The 16,775-nt window shown below is 33.8% G+C and overlaps 3 protein-coding genes and 1 long non-coding RNA gene across 8 annotated transcripts in view; 2 read left to right on the top strand and 2 right to left on the bottom strand.

Annotated features, from left to right (window-relative positions):
* The first annotated feature begins 5,954 nt into the window (after positions 1–5,954).
* LOC111442296 (probable F-box protein At2g36090) lies at positions 5,955–7,224 on the top strand. Its single transcript, XM_023079640.1, has one exon. It carries the CDS (start codon positions 6,061–6,063, stop codon positions 7,153–7,155), a length of 1,095 nt encoding a protein of 364 aa, XP_022935408.1. The 5' UTR covers positions 5,955–6,060; the 3' UTR covers positions 7,156–7,224.
* Positions 7,225–7,297: 73 nt separating this feature from the next.
* On the bottom strand, positions 7,298–10,452 carry LOC111442297. 2 transcript variants are annotated; one of them, XR_002710283.1, is made up of 4 exons: positions 10,233–10,452; positions 8,098–8,351; positions 7,783–8,030; positions 7,298–7,495 (listed from the first exon to the last, which is right to left on the bottom strand). It is a non-coding gene; the product is annotated as an uncharacterized LOC111442297 (long non-coding RNA). The 2 variants fall into 2 exon arrangements; XR_002710282.1 differs by lacking the exon at positions 7,298–7,495 and having other exon boundaries at positions 7,611–8,030.
* A 291-nt stretch (positions 10,453–10,743) lies between these two features.
* LOC111442295 (mitochondrial fission protein ELM1-like) lies at positions 10,744–15,007 on the bottom strand. 4 transcript variants are annotated; one of them, XR_002710281.1, is made up of 11 exons: positions 14,747–15,004; positions 14,351–14,474; positions 13,555–13,621; positions 13,019–13,115; positions 12,741–12,890; positions 12,510–12,636; positions 12,198–12,310; positions 11,680–11,743; positions 11,523–11,584; positions 11,285–11,393; positions 10,744–11,126 (listed from the first exon to the last, which is right to left on the bottom strand). XR_002710281.1 is itself a non-coding variant. In XM_023079637.1 (11 exons), exons 1-11 carry the CDS (start codon positions 14,927–14,929, stop codon positions 11,010–11,012), a joined length of 1,245 nt encoding a protein of 414 aa, XP_022935405.1. In that variant the 5' UTR covers positions 14,930–15,000; the 3' UTR covers positions 10,744–11,009. The 4 variants fall into 4 exon arrangements, 3 of the variants coding, with proteins under 3 accessions (XP_022935405.1, XP_022935406.1, XP_022935407.1); XM_023079637.1 differs by having other exon boundaries at positions 11,491–11,584; positions 14,747–15,000; XM_023079638.1 differs by having other exon boundaries at positions 11,491–11,584; positions 14,764–14,969.
* Positions 15,008–15,162: 155 nt separating this feature from the next.
* LOC111441411 (peptidyl-prolyl cis-trans isomerase CYP18-2) overlaps positions 15,163–16,775 on the top strand; it is a 4,135-nt gene continuing 2,522 nt past the window's right edge. Inside the window, exons 1-5 of the mRNA XM_023078389.1 lie at positions 15,163–15,273; positions 15,451–15,546; positions 15,644–15,705; positions 15,889–16,022; positions 16,527–16,611. Of these exons, the coding sequence (XP_022934157.1) occupies positions 15,202–15,273; positions 15,451–15,546; positions 15,644–15,705; positions 15,889–16,022; positions 16,527–16,611 (449 nt within the window). The 5' untranslated portion in view covers positions 15,163–15,201. The remainder of the gene's footprint in view (positions 15,274–15,450; positions 15,547–15,643; positions 15,706–15,888; positions 16,023–16,526; positions 16,612–16,775) is intronic.

The following is a 16,775-nucleotide window of genomic DNA, read 5'->3' on the forward strand; positions in this document are numbered from 1 at the left end:
TAAAAAAAAAAAAAAAAAAAAAAAAAGACTAAAAATATACTTAAAACTTTAAAAAAATTAGAAAAAGAAAAAAACCGGATGGAAACTGCTAAGGGTATCGAACCAATATTTGAATTTATAGGGCCTAATTTCGATTTCCAAGCCCATGTCCGATACCCACCTAAGCCCAATATTTTTAGTCAAGCCCAATTTCTATGTAAGCCCACACTACACGACCCATGAGAAGCCCAATTTCAATGTAAGCCCACAGTACACGACCCACGACCCACGCAGTGCATATTCAATTTAGCAGAAGCCCCGCTAACAAATAAAAATAAACACGTGATTCACGCTTTCCGTATTCCGAAAAGTAAGGACCCAATCTGTTGAAACAAAAAACAGCGACAAGAACCTCAAGGATCACGAAATCATGACTGTGAGTACTAAAAAAAACTCATAAAGTCAAAGATCATTCTGCAAAGCATTAATTCACTTTTAAATATTATGTTTTACTTTAGTCTTCAATGGCGTCCGGAGGGACCCTAGATTCCAGTAATTATATATATATATATTAATTCATTAATGACGATTTTTAATTTTATAATAATTTAATTTATGAACTTTAACGTCTAATAATTTAAATATATTACCGAATGTATTTTTGTAATTTTTAAGTATGAATATCACAATATTCATATAGTTATATGGTTTAAAGTATAATAAAAATCATATAATATTTATAGATTATTTATTTGGTAGGCTTTTCAGTTGGTGCAATATTGACTCAAAATATAATAATATTAATTCGGCAATGTTTTGGCCTTTTCTTTATTCAGTCAATGTTTAATTTTAATAATAAATAAGTAAATTATGTTTCATTGATTTGATAAATCCTTAAATAGTACAATTAAATAGTCTATGATGATTTGATAGGTAATTATTGCTTCTTAATCAAACTTAACTAATTAATTTGTTAATTAAACTAACAGTGACAATTGATTGCTCGTAAATTTATTTCTATATTTTTAAGGATTTATTTGATTATTTTAAGGAATTTAAGCAATTTGAGTGAAATTATTGTATAAATAAAAATTGAAATTAATTGTTGCTAACAGTGTTATGTCATAATAGAAATATGATATTATTTTCTCGAACCTATTTGAAGCTCAACGATGTGTTTTATCTCAATCAGTGGAGCCTCAAGATTTGTAAGAACCATGTTTGAAAACTATAAAAACATCAAATCTTGTCATTCAATATGGTTGAAACACTGCCCCTAATGTCTCAACGGTATATTGAGAATTCACTTGTATAATTTGAGAAAAGGGTTTTGTTAATGTCCGTTTTTATAAAATTTAGGTCAAACGTCAATTTTTTAATACGACAATAGAATTAATTGAAGTTGAAAAAGTAGATTAATAGCTTTGAATCTCGTGATATATGATGGGTTGCATGGTCTATTAATTGATCAAACTGTTTTTTCTATCGATGATTTCATAGTCTAGACAACACATCAATTATTTCTCAATGATTTTAGTCTACGATATGGATGTTAGTAATTATGCTACTTAATTAAACCAGAAACCATGAATACGACATTCGTAGTCAATGTAGTATACTATAACTTGACGTCGTATACTATTTGCATTATTTAAATTAAGTTAATTACTCATAAATAAAATATAAACATAAAATATTTATTTAATTTTTACTCTAAATTAAATCCACAATTATTAAACTCATTCAATTAAAAATCATAAATCAAATATAAATACGTATTTATTTAAACCATAAATCAAATAATTCCATAAATAATGTAAGCGTAGTTTGAAAGATTCCATATATATTTTCAAAACCTTTTTCATTCCTTCGAAAAGTTTGAATTGATTATTAAAATCAGTTTGAATCCTTTAATTTAATATGTTAATTAGGACGTAATTTGTATAATAATAATTTTTTTTTCAGAAATTAAGATCTAGAAAATCTTTCAATGGTCGGAAAGGAATCGGTCAATGGAATTATTTAAAAAATTTAATTCTTTTTTATGATGTTGTTGGGGCGAAGGAAACCAATTTTTAATATTTATATTTATTTTATTTTATCTATCCCCGAAAAAAATTAGAATTATTTTTTTCTTAATTATTTTAGCTCTAAAAAAAATTATATTAATTATTTAATTGATTATGTGACTTTGGTTGCATAACGAGAGGACCAAAGACACCCGGGCTAAAAAAGATATAAGAATAAACTTTGGGGGGTATTTTAGTAATTTAATTCTCTAAATGACGTTTATGAAAATAAATAAATTTATTTGAAATGACGTGAAATGAAAATAGTGAGAGCGCTTTAACTTTAAGGAAAACAACGACAAGACATGTCATTGGCTTACACAATATTAACTAACTGCTTTAATAATATTCATCAAATAACAACTTTAATATTAAATTGACGTGGTCCTCTATTAGCAATTTTGAATATTATTTTATTTCAGTAAAAATTTAAAAATAATATTTATTGAAATTAAATCGAGTAAATTTGAGTAATTAAAAAAATAATAACCGAACATTAATTTAATAGTATAGAAAAAAAAACGATATTAATTTAAGACAAGGTGATAAAATATACTATGAAAGATAATTGACACGTGGTGTATTTATTATTCCTTTGTAGGAAGTAATCAACACCGGTCATCCACATCAAGCTTCTCTTGACGTATTAATAAATTAAACAAATATTATTTTTTATTTCTTTTCTTAATTTCCATATTATCAAATAATATAATTAATTAGTGAATGAAAGGATTGGGGTCGTTTTTTAAATAGATAAGCAAAGCTTTGAAAATTTAAAAATAAAAATAAAATTGGTGTGTGGAATTTAGGTAAGAATATGATGAAAATTATGGCAAAAAATTATTTAAAAATTTTAGATACTTATAAAATAATGGTATTTATTTATTTACTTATTAAATTTTATTAAAGGTAGGTGGAAAGTTGAAAATTAATTATCTCCTCATTTTAAATATTTTTAATAAAATAATTTTGATAATAATGATAAATGTTGGTGAATGCATAAACAATATCAATTAAATTAACATAAATGTCAACTGAATGCATAAATAAATTATTAAAATGTGAAGGTTGTACCGGTGGAGCGACGAAGGAAGGACAAAAATACAATTCCCCATTTCTTAAGCTATTTCATATATATATATATATATATATATATATATATATTAAGGAAGATAAAAATAAAAATAAATTTCTTTAATCCTAGTTATTATTAAAATAAAATCATTTAAAGTTGAACACTAGGATTCGATCAACATCGAGCCCTACCGAACCCAATTCGAAGCTCAAAGAGTCCTTAAGATGAGTGTAACAACTCAATCTTACCGCTAGTAGATATTGTTCTAATTGGGTTTTTTCCTTTCGAGCTTTCCCTCAAAGTTTTTAAAACGCGTCTACTAGGGAGAGGTTTCCACACTCTTATAAACAATGCTTCGTTCCACTCTCCAATCAATGTGAGATCTCACAATTTACATGGCCTAGCATCCTCCCTGACACACCGCCCTATGTTTACCCCCTTCAAGGCTCAACATTCTTGCTAGTACATCGTTGGTGTCTGTCTCCGGTTAGATCTCACATCAGTTGGAGAGAGAAACAAAGTATTTTTTACAGGGGTGTGAAAACTTCTGTCCAGTAAAATGAGTTTTAAAAACGTGAAGGAAAGTCCAAAAAAAAAAAACTAAACAAGACAATATTTGATAGCAGTGGACATGAGCTATTACAGTAAGTCAAACCAAGAGCTAAAAAAAACTCAAAGGTTCACCTCAACCAGAACCAACTAGCGCGAGGTGACCTCAATTGCACGTTCATAATATGGGTGTGCCTAGTGAATCTATTTATTGTAGCATAGCCAAATGTATTAATGGCGATCGGTGCAACATTGTTTTACAAACTTTATGAAATGAATTGATTGACCAAATCATTAATTTTAGGATTATAATTGATATTAAAATGGCCTCAACAACTTTTTTTAATTTTTTTTAATGGTCTACAAGCTATATCTTAATTTATTATATAATTATTTTAAGATAATCTCTAGGTATTAGGAAGGTGGGTCGAAAATCCACCATGGTTAATTGACTTAGTATTTAATTAAGTCTAAAAGACTTTATTTTTTTTTTTCTCTCTTTTTAAAAAATATTTTAATTAATTAATTTAATGAAAGAATCATTTGTGGGCGTCGAGATTGAAACCCAAAAATCTTTAATGGAAGATTAGTCGTATTCCAAGATATATATATTATAATCAACTTGCTAAATAATAATTAGAGAACCAATAATATAAAATTCCAATAAAATATTAAAACTACTTTACCATATCTATGCAATATTACTCATTTTTAAATTTATTGTTTAATATATGTTCTTATTTATTTCAATTTTGGAAGTTTATTTAGCCAATAACAAAATATAATAATAATAATAATAATAATAATAATAATAACAACAAGCGAGGATCTAATTGCTCCCTCACTCGTTAAAATAACAGTTTTGGTATATTCTATTTAAAATTTTAAAATGATAAAAGTGAAATTACACATTTTATTAGTATTCAATTATTATTTTTACCTGAAAGATTCATAATTTAATTCAAATATGGATATTTTGTGTTAAAAAAAAAATATAATTTATGAATTATAATTTTTTATATATATGCATTTATAATAAATTAAAATTGAAATTTATAGTTAAATTTTGGTAATGTGTAACAATAAGTCTGTATGTTAAAATTTATTAAATATTTTTAAATTCTACATAATTTGATAGTCTTATTATATTTATATATATATATATAATAGTTGAATAAAAAATAAAATTATTATTTTCAATTTGACACTTTCTCGTTTTTTTTCAGATTATTATTTTAATTGCCATGTTTTTTCAATTAATAAATTAAATAAATGCAATGAAGGCAATTTTATAATTTTGTTGATTTAAAAAAAAAAAACATTTTACATTACAAATTATCTTTAATTTTTCCAATCATTAGAAAGAGAAAAACAATAGAAAAATGTGTAAATATATATTTTGGGAAACATTATCTTTTGGCACACATTTCGAGAGATCTTATTTCGCCAACGTGACACTAATAAAAAATAATTAAAAGTTTCTAAATACCATAAAATTAATATTTACCGATATCAATACAATATTATCAGTTTTCTATCTTTTAAATAATACTATAAGCACGTTTGTTTTAAATATAATATCTCTAATGTATTTTAAAGCATACATTTACATTTGGTTATAAATTAATTAGTATTTATTAACAGAAATTTAAATATTTATATCCCACGTGTTGTATAAAATATAATTACAAGAATTTAAAAGTTTATCAAATTTAATTTAATTTTAAAGTATTGACTTACCATAATTTTATTGTTATTTTTTTTCTATGTTTTGAGTTCTGAGTCCGACTTTCTTTCCAAAAATTTTACAACTATATCTATTTTTGAAATTGGGTTCCGAGTTTAAATTTTATATTAATGTTTTAATCAATTCTTTTATATATATATATATATATATATATATATATATATATATTTATATTTGTGGGTCGAAGGGAATTGATACCTCTATTACACAATAGAAAAAATGACCAAGCATAAAAGGACATAATATTAATAATAAAAAAAAAAATTTATTTAAAAAGAGAAATGGATGTTTGCTAATTTAAATATTTTTATATGAATTTTTACATTTATAATTTTGAAAAAACTTATTTATTATTTTTGACAATATTTCTATGGTTATTTTTGTAAAAATTGATATATCAACGGTTTAAGTTGACGTAGACCCACACCCTAACTGTATTAAATACAAAGAAATATTGACGGATATATGCCACGTAGTGATATGGACAATATATTTATTTATTTTCGTTAAAAATACCGAAAAAAATGAATCAAATTACAATTATTATTTTTGTTTGGAAATTTCTTTTGTTGCGTGCTGTTTGAATATAAATAGCTTACTTTCCCTCTTCAAAGGGATCAAAACCCAAAATTTTCTAGAAAATGTCATTTTGTACCATTGGGATTTCAGGCCCGGAGCTATATCGGACCTCTTCCCCGTTGGCGTCGTCGGCGTTCTCCTCCGGTGACGGTGACGCCGCTACTACGTCTGTTACCGATATCCATCCAGATGTTCTCCGAACTCACATCTTGACGCGTCTCGATGGACCAGCACTTGCCGCGGTCGCCTCAACTTCGTCGCAACTTCACTGCCTCACTGCCGACACAAACCTCTGGGCGGAACTTTGCCGCTCCACGTGGCCGTCGACGGCGACACAGCGCCTCCACGCTCTGATTTCAGAATTTCCCAACGGTCCTAGGTCCTTCTTCTCTGATTCCTTCCCTCGTCTTTCTTATCACTCCGAAACTTCAACCTCTTCTTCTCCGTCCTCGGCAACCTACAGCCGCCGCAGCCGCCGACGCCACCACTTTACGCCGGAATTGATCTCCGCCGTCGACATCTACTACCGGGGAGAGATGGTTTTCAGCAAAGTCGTCGAGACAGAGACCCTCTCCGGATGGTTCCGATGCACGCCGTTTCGAATCGATATGCTTGATCCTAAGGACGTAGTTCAAACGCCGATTAAATTTCCAATCGGCGACGGAAATACATGTTGGGAGCTTACGGAGGATCTGACTCTGAGCTGGATCATGATCGACACAGCCGGACGGCGAGCGATGAATCTGTCGAGCTACCGGCCGGTCAGCGTGCAGCGACACTGGTTGAGCGGGGAGGTGCACGTAAGATTCGCAGCCGTGCTCGACGGTGAAAGAGGAACGGCGATGGAATGCGTGCAGTGCGGGATTGCAGTGACGTGCGGAGGATGGGAAGGAGGGAATTTACAGGTGAGGGAAGTGAATTTGCAGGTGGAGGATCTGGACGGAACATATTTGAATGGGAAGGATAGTTTAGTAATTTTGGAGAGGGCGTTGGAGGGTAAAACGGGCAGAAGGGGAAGGAAAAAGTTGGAGGAGTTTATGGCGAAGAAAAGGGAGAGGAAAGAAAGGACGTTGAGGAGAGAAGGGACGTTAGATATGGTGTGTTTGGCTTTTGGGTTTCTTGGGTTTGCTACTTTCCTTCTTTGTCTTATTATTTAAATCATAAATTAAAACTAAATAAAATTAAATAACTACAAGACTATTCATTCACACTATTAGTATTATCTTTATGAAAAAAAAAAAAAAAAACTATATTATGAGCAACCTTATAAAACTACAAATATATTATAAAACTACGACTACAACACTATTCTCTTTATAAAAAAAATAATATAGTAACGTCATTTCAAAAAATGCTGATTTGATAGATAATAAATAAAAAGATCATTTGTATTCTTGATGATAATTAAAATTTGCTCCCTAACACCCAAGGCTCTCTCTTGCGACAATTGCGTGCATGTGATGCCATTCGCTCGCCTTCCTAATGACTCTCTTTTCCCTTCAAAGAGTGTAAACAAAGAAAAATTTTTCATCCGTCCCTCATGTGAAGTCACATTAATGAGACTTAAAACTTATTTTAAACCTTAGAGACTAATGGATGCAAAAAGAAAGATTACTACCACAATATGGCAATCTGCAAACTAAGAAAATGCATAAATGTCTGTATGTCAGTTTAACTATAGTTAATAAGATACTTAGCAAATGGGAAGAAAAATTTAAAACTTTTAAAGAAAAAAAGTCGGTTAATCTAATTTCTACAAAGTTTAAAAATTCCTACAAGCTGACCTCTTTTTCCTGAAGCTTTTTAGCACATCTCTAGCATGAAGCAAATTGCTGAGAGAACATGTCTGAATCACACTTTCCATGCACAGCTACTACGTGGGTTCCCTCCCTGTTCAGCTAATTCCTTTCTGATAAATGACGGAACAATCACTTATCAGTTTTCTCCTTTAGGAGGTCCTCTCGCTATAAGATTTCTGCCAATTGGAAGGCAGTTTCACATAGTCCCCAGAAATAAGCCTTCCGTTCAAAGGCTGCAACAAATAACATTAGACTTAGCATTTCTAAGATGTAAAAGTAATGATGGAGGAAAGTGCAGACCTTCCGTTCATCTTTGTCAGTACAATATGCGCTTCGTCTTCAGATGCAAAGGTGACAAATCCAAATCCCTTTGACTTAACAGAGGCTCTGTCCATCAAAACTTTGGCTGGAGTAGAGAGAATTGTTTTTTGAAACTAAATTGCCATTGTAAGACATGAAAGCTAAAGTATCTGGATGGAAGCCTTCTTCCACAACCTGACCGTCTCGAGAAAAGGCTTCCGATAGTCCTTTGCCCGTGGTGTAGAATGGGAGTACTGTAGCAAAATACTCCAGAACAAGGATTTCAATATGGAATAAGGAATTATAATATGCATAGACTGATAAAATATTCAAAAGCAAAAATCTCAAGAGCATTATCATATACAAATGATTATATTCCTTTTCACAAGAACAGTAAACAAATCTATTAATCAATGTGGTGCTTCGTGACTTGATCCGCTAGCGCTGGTTCGATTTCTGCCAAAAAATAAAACAATTTACAGGGATTTTATACTTCTTGTCCATTCTCTGAGTGAGTCGGGTCATTGGTTGGCTAGCTTCACCAGCTGATTAATGACTAAAGCAGAGTCGGAGAGGTTCTGACTTTTCAGCGAAAGTTAAGCTTGTTCGTTGACCCTCCCCTTGGATTTTCTTATTTTTTATTTGTGATGTATGAAAGAATCTTCTAGAAATGAAAGAAACTTGAGATCAAAGGTTAACAATAAAAGAGGGATTAATATTGGGTCATGTCCACAAAATCCACTAATCCCATCACAGAACAAGTTGATGTGGCAGTTTGCCAGAACAAGAACACGCTAACGTTTAACCACAATCATGGTTAAGCTTAAGAACCTTGGACATCCTAGATTTGTAAAGCTAAAGCTGCATATGCACTCTTGGTCTCTATAGGCTTTCTTTTTACGAGAGTTCAAGAGAGCTTCTACATTTTTAGCTATTTCAGGTGATTTATGGCCGGATTTGGTGATCAAGTACTACAACGAGCAATGGCAACCAAAATAGGTCTTCCAATACAATAGCAAAAAGATTTAGGGAGTTCAAGCTCATGGAAGATGGAAACAAGCTATGATAGTTTCTGAGGAAGTTGTAGCAAACACAAGAGAGGTATCATTAGTGGGGAAATTTTTGTGACAAAAGAATGTTTTATTTTGACAGGAAATACATTTTGAACAACCTGGAAAGTATTCCATGAGAAGGCATTAGACACGACGAAAACTCTCCATATTCAATTTCTCCGAGGTTAGGGTCGATAGCTTTAAAATGATCGTGGATGCTGCATGGATTACAGCAAGTGACTAATCTGTTTGGTATAATTGCTAAAGATAAATCCAACAGAAAGTGATAAAGATGGTTTGGAAGTAAATATTCAAGTAAAAGCATTAAAGACATGCCACACTGCACTCTTAGTGGATGATGAAGCTACCTGGGAGGTTCATATTACATTATGTTATAGACCTGGGGCTTAGGAACTTAACCATTTTGGGCAATGGATAGTACCAAAAAGAAACATGTTGAATGGTGAAGAGGAAGACCTCCCAAAAGTTGGCTCGGTGCTCGCGGACATCATGACTCCTAATTCAACTAATGAAATCTGATGTATAAGTTCTGCTATTTTTTGTCTCTCCATAAGTAAATGTAGGCTAAGATCAAGGATGAAACATTTTACAAATTCTGTATATTCGTTTCATATCTAACCAGCATTTTGATCTTTAACATCAACATTAAGAGAAAGTATGCAAATCATTCGATGTTTATCCTTTACAATATATAGAACAGATATCAAATTTTAAAATTAATATCAATACAACAAGTTCTCCCCAGAGGCCAAAGTTTTCCACGATCGCGGTTTCCAGAAGTAAATTAGCACGAGCTCACATTCAGACAGTCAAATTTTCACTTGTAACATTAAAACAAAGTTCACATTTCATAAAACTAAACGTATGAACATCACAGAGAGCTTAGTTCAATCATACAAAGTTAGCACAATTCACAGAAACAGAGGAACGGTGAATGAGCATAAAAATAAAATTCGCGGCAAAAAATGTGATTTCAGTTCTGAAACGCAGACTGCAACGTTAGATGGACACGATGAATCGGAAAATGAACAGAAGAATAGAGAGGAGGAACGTTTGGCTTACCACCAACAAAAAGCTTCGAAGCTATGCCTCTAAAAGAGACGAGACGAGACGGCGGAGGAAATATAGGGGGAAGAACACGACGATTGAAGGATATTGCCGTCGCTTTTATGGTCGCCGACATGGTAGTAGTATCAAAGTGACACTAAGCGTTCATCTTCGTGTCGAGAGCGCGGGGGTTAAAGAACGGCCGCCGGAGGCTTGACTGACTGGAGTAGCGACGTGGACAGCCCATTCTGCCACATTCTGGGCCGAGCCCATTGGAACCCCAACACGGAATCGGCCTTGGTAATGAGACGAAATAAAAGAGTTTGTAAAATTTTTTGTTAAATTATAAGGCTAAATTAGGAGTGGTTATTTTTAAAATATAAAATATTATTAAATTTAACGATTTTAGCTTTTAAAAAATAAAAATAAATATAAACTAACCATATTTTAATACCAAAAAAAAGTTCAAATATTAAATATAAAGTTTCAATATAAATATAAAAAACTGCTTATTGGAATGGACAGCTAAGAACAATAACCCATTCAATATAAAGTTTCAGTAACCACAGGTCAAGGACATTACAATGCTAGATTATCCTGTAAACAAATTTGTAGCTGTGTTTGTTCAGATGCTCTGGAGAAAAGTCGAACAGAAGCGAGAAATGTTACTCTTACTCGACACGAGAACCCGAAAGAATGGGTCACCTATCAAATGAACGAATGTATAAAAAACGGCCTAGAGATGGGAAAAATTCCAGGCAGGTATATGGAAAACTACTGTTAGGCTAGGTCCTAAGTTGCTTTAGTCATTGTATTAATTCTCCACCCGTGTGCAGCGAGTGCCGAATTTACCCGATTTGCAGCGTCTGCAGTGTCGTTGAGGGGAGAGTAGCTCCAACTTTCCGATATCTGTGAATCAAGAGATCAATCTATCAGGAAAGGTTTGATCTGCAATGTCTAAGTAATAATGATCAAAAGGAAACCATAGGATTGTCAAATTTAGTTACAGACAGTGCTTTAGTTTACTGCATGAATCCTGAAAACATAAGGAAGATAACTGGACTTACAACTTCTTTACCGGTGAACGGCCTGACCACTCCTTGTTCGGCGAGGGACTTCTGGAAGTCGGCAAACTTCCACGTGCATCGGTCAGCTCCAATCACGTAGACGGGTTTCCTTCCGAGATTACAGACATGTCAGATAAACAGATGAACAACGTGAATGGTGTTCTACCATATTAGTTACAAGTGTGCAATTCGTACTTTAAACATACCCAGTACTGCAAGCCTCACTCAACATACTAACTGAGTCTGCTGTTATTACAAAAGCGTCAGCCCACGCTAGATGCCCGAGATGCGGATTTGGTCCTATGTAACATAATATGAACAAATATCTTAGACAAGGTTCTATAATACATAGTAATTATCATATATGTTTTAGAAAAACAAGGCAACTGAGGTACCTTCACCATCCCAAATGAAGACTTTAGGATGGGTGCTGAATTCTTCCACCAAGAGTTTGGATATCTGACGTCATACCAGGAAATATGATCATCGAATCCAAAAACAAATAAATAAAATGTGAAATCCCACGTCGGTTGGGGAGGAGAACGAAACATTATTTATAAGGGCGTGAAAACCTCTCCCTAGTAGACGCGTTGTAAAGACTTTGAGGGAAAGCCCAACGAGGATAATATCTGCTAGCGGTGGGTTTGGGCTGTTACAAATGGTATCAGAAAGCTAGACACCGGGCGATGTGCCAGGGAGGACGATGGGCTCCGAAAAGGGGTGGATTATGAGATCCCACCTCAATTGGGGAGGAGAACAAAACATTCATTATAAGGGTGTGAAAACCTCTCCCTAGTAGAAGCGTTTTAAAAACCTTGAGGGAAAGCCCAAAGAGAACAATATGTGCTAGCGGTGGGCTTAGATCGTTACATAAAATAAAATATAAATCAAGTGATCGGGTATCGATGGACACCTTCTCTGGAGTTCGACGTGAAAATGAGATCCTAACACTTCCACAGCTCCAAAGAACGTTTTGCAGCATAGTAGCTAACTGCTTTGCAAGATCGACACCATAGCGACAATTGCCTGTATAGATCATATAGATGCAAGGTAGGGTTAATCTATCAAAAGAAGAGTGGGTGATAATAATATCAATACAATAACAGTTTAGATTTGAAAAGGGAAAAAAATCACACAATTTGAAGTGATTCCAAGAAAGATTTGCACATGATCTTGGTCAACAACCATTATCATATTTTTCTAAAACGAGAAGTAAAAAAATTACTTGATGGGCCTCCAATATTAACAACGAGCAGTGGTTTTGGAAGATAAGCCAATTCATCATGCCATGTAGAAGCTGCACACCTAAGTGCAGCAAAATCAGCCTGATGAAGAGCTCCAACCGTAAGAACCTGTGGATCAAGGTTCCAAATGATGAACAAATGCAACAATCAATAATTGTCATTGTTTTTCAGTGTGCTATGGCATCAAGCATATATGCGGAACTAAGACTTACCACATTTTTTCCAGGAGGTTCACAAGGCGTAATCCACCGGCGAAGCAACCAAGGAATCTGTTGTTGTGCTTGAGGAGTCAACGAGTAATAATCGTGACGAGGAGCAATTACCAAATCAAATCTATCTAACCGGGACCTCGGATGTTGAATCTGAAGCAACACATAAAGATTTTAAGCACCTGATTAATGGTAAAAGGCATAAAGATTAAGACTCCAGATAGACAAAAATAAGTTCAGACCTGACAATCTCAACAATTATACAGAGAAAGGGGCTTCACCTGGACAACAAAAACATTTTCTGGAGCAAACCTTTTAATCGAGCTAGCAACTGAAATGGTATCTCTGCCAGATGCGATTACAAGCAATGGGCCATCCCTAACAATGATATAGTAGCACATGAAGTGAAGTAATTAGAGGACAGCCCTGCATCTGATCAGGAATTAGCTGTAATTTTAGTAGTTTCATCTAAAAAAAATTAAGAAAAGCCACCACCAGACACAAAATATACAGATTACAGCAAACAATTACAATATTAACTCTCTCTCTTCTTAGCCTTTGGAGCTAATCAACAACATTTAATTTAGTAAAACCACTCTACTGGGAGTATATCCCAAAGTTGTCAAACTAAATATATGATCAAGGATTCAGATTTTTATTTGAGGAACAGTACTCATAACCTCAAGAGTTGGAAATGTCGGTCCAGACATTGAATTTACCAACAGGCAAAGGGTTCAGAACCTCTAGAGACCATTGAAATGGATTGTATGTAACCCCATTTTTCTAACATGCCATTAGAAAGAATGTATGAACGTACTTATCAAATGTTTCACGTGCCACTTTTGCAATTTGCTTTGCATCAGCTTCTAAAACGTGTGATAAGCCTGCAAATACCAATTCCATCAGGAATACCTTCTAGAGTCCGACGTAGGATAACTAAAGGATCAAGTCCAAACAATTGCTATATTTTCTTGTAGTTAGGAAAATTTATTCATATATAGTTTACATCAGCCTCTGAACCCCTATTTTACTCATTCAGTCGATGACTTACAAATTGACAGAATAGTTACTCCGGCCGTGTTTGATAATCATTTAGTTTTTAAAAATTAAGCTTACAAACGCCATTTCTATCTATGAGTTTGTTTGTTTTGTTATGAGTGTTTTCAAAATCCAAGACCATGTTTTGAAAACTACAAAGAAAATGGTTTTTAAAAACTTGTTTTTTAGAGTTTGGCTATGAATTCAAATGTACTCTTAGATTCTTGACGTTTTAGAGAGTTTTTATTCAAATGCTAGAGGAATGATCGGCCAGACAGAGGCTAGAGCTGCTTTCTTCCCACCGTGTCCTTCAAAGCCAGTGGTACCATTTCTTGTTTTGACTACTATGGTATGTTATGATAATTTTTATTTGTCTTTTAGGAAATATGACAACCGCAGTGAGAAAATAGGCACAATTTTCAAACACCAAAATCACTAGCATACAACAAGGAAGGCTATGATACTAACCCCTATATCAGCTTCACTTTCGAAGAATCGTTTTTATAAGCAGTTCACTTCATAACCAAATCTCGACATAATTTACTAGTGAATTGTGAAGAATTAGCAAGCATTACCACTTTTCTTGGTCAGCAAAGGCATTCCAAAAATTTGCCTGATAAAAATGTCCAATTTCTTGTGGACAGAAACTGGGAGCCAATGAAGCCACCTATTGATCCCTCCCCTTGGCCTCATAACCCGCTGCACAGCAAACATAGACGAATTACAGCCGATGAATCCTTCAAATAAGCTGAGTTATAAAGCTTGCACGCAAAATCAAACCCAACTGTTCATATGCATTCGTGACACGAATAAATAAAACACACATCGAGAGTGCACATAACTCTGAAGTTAATTGAATTAACTGGTCTATTATGATCAAACTTGATTAAGGAAGTGGGTGACCACCAAAAAATTGATTTGGGAAAGGCATAGTTTATATAAACGATTGAGAAAAACAACAATATACTCACGTAAAGAGAGTGCCGACCTGAAAGGCCGAGAGCTCGAACCAAACCCAGGCACTGGCTCTCCGCGCCGGGGAAGCCATTTCCGATCACGACGGCCCTCCTGATGGCGCCGTAGACGCCGCCATCGAAGATCTCCGGCACGCGGGATGAATTATTTGGAGGCTCCGGAAGTCTGATCGGTCTCATTTACGGTCCAATGCCCTTCACAATTAGTAAGGTATACAAATTTTTTTTGAAGCTTAGATTGAAATATTAATAAAACTCGCAATTTGCATTACAAATTAAAAATATTTTATGGTTTAATAAAATCAATTGATTATATTTTATTTTGTATATTATGTAATGAAACGAGTCGGGTTTTTATTGGGCCTAGTTCATTAGAGGCCCAATAGGCTCCGTTGTGTTTACTTCTTCCTTCCCCCGCGAAAAAGTTTCTGTGATTTTTCTGTGAAGCGACGATGTGGGCAAGCGCTGAAGGAGGGCCGCCGGAGGTTACTCTGGAGACTTCCATGGGTTCTTTCACCGTCGAGGTACTCTTTCGCTTCTCATTTATTTAGTTCTTCGTTTAGCTTCTCGTCCTGCTAAGTTTGAATTGAGTTTTACTCTTTCTAGTTGCTTGTTTGTGGAATTCAGTTTTTCTTTGGTGCAAAACCGAGAATTAATAAATTAAGCTCATAAAATGTTGTGCTGTTGATGCTGGATTATAGCTTTACTTCAAACACGCACCGAGGACATGTAGAAACTTCATTGAGCTTTCTCGGCGAGGTTATTATGACAATGTCAAATTTCACCGGATTATTAAGGTTTGTCTCTCCTTTAGTGGTGGTTGTTTAGCTGCAGGTTGATCTCTTGAAGGCTTAAGCAGTCTTTTACTCCATGGGGTTTGGTCATTTCGTGTAGGATTTTATAGTGCAAGGTGGAGATCCCACAGGAACTGGACGGGGTGGGGAATCTATTTATGGGTATGCGTTTTATTTTTATTGTATATCAATAGTTTTAGTTGCAAGTATGTGTTCTTCATTTTATCATGCGGTTCTCTCGCTGTCTTCACACGATTGAGTACTTGAGTTGAATTCTGAGGTCCTTGAGTATTTATTTCAAGGTATTTACTAATTGGGTTTTCTTGACGTGTTGATGTGTTTCAGGAAGAAATTTGAGGATGAAATAAAGCCAGAGTTGAAGCATACTGGAGCTGGTATTCTATCAATGGCAAACGCTGGTCCTAATACAAATGGAAGCCAATTCTTCATCACTCTTGCCCCTTGCCCATCCTTAGATGGTAAGCACAGTTCTAGCTATTCTTGTACTCTTCTTAAAGTTATGTCAATCAATTAATATGCATTTCACTAGGAAATGATGTAAAAATGGCTTGCTTCAATGAGTAAGAAAGAAAATAAACGATACGGGTCTCTTTTTTGCATTTACTCCCGACTAATTTCATGACTCTAGTTGATTTTGGATGTAACACATGCTTTATATTTGCAAATGACGAATCTATGTTACGGGTTGCAAGAACATTTTGGAACGTTTGAGTTCAGAAGAATGAAGTACTTGAGTTCTGCCAACTTTAAATACTTTATGAACTGCCTCAATGTTTCAAGTGTTGGGTTTTGTACTACTATTTAAGCTTTTTGAATCCATCACTAATCGGATGGGTTCATTGGATGCTTTTCAACGAGTTTCCAATTGAATCTATATGAACTCCTGAAATTTAATCGTAACATGTCTCTGTGGAAGTCTGTTAAATACTGATATTTCTTCAATCCATCTTCTCTATTTCCAGGGAAGCACTCCATCTTTGGAAGAGTTTGTAAGGGAATGGAAATAATCAAAAGGCTTGGCAGTGTACAAACTGATAACAACGATAGGTATGCCTTCCCTTGTGCTATGCTTCCATATTCCTTGTACTTCGACTATAGAAAACTGGATTTTTGTTGTTTTTAGATCAGTAGAGCTTATTAATCAATAATCACCTACTTGATATTAAGTACTGAAGAGAAGAATATTTTTTTTTTTTTTTTTTTTTTTAAAA

Source organism: Cucurbita moschata, unplaced genomic scaffold (genome assembly GCF_002738365.1).
Source record: "Cucurbita moschata cultivar Rifu unplaced genomic scaffold, Cmos_1.0 Cmo_Scf00004, whole genome shotgun sequence".
NCBI classification, from domain to species: Eukaryota; Viridiplantae; Streptophyta; class Magnoliopsida; order Cucurbitales; family Cucurbitaceae; genus Cucurbita; species Cucurbita moschata.

Excerpts from the sequence above, each read along its gene's own strand:
- LOC111442296 (XM_023079640.1), top strand. The coding sequence starts at position 6,061 with ATGTCATTTTGTACCATTGGGATTTCAGGCCCGGAGCTATATCGGACC.
- LOC111442295 (XM_023079637.1), bottom strand. The coding sequence starts at position 14,929 with ATGAGACCGATCAGACTTCCGGAGCCTCCAAATAATTCATCCCGCGTG. Across the intron at positions 13,622-14,350 it reads TTTGCTGACCAAGAAAAGTG|GCTTATCACACGTTTTAGAA; the intron begins GTAATGCTTGCT and ends TGGTATTTGCAG. Across the intron at positions 12,637-12,740 it reads AACCTCCTGGAAAAAATGTG|GTTCTTACGGTTGGAGCTCT; the intron begins GTAAGTCTTAGT and ends CTTGATCCACAG.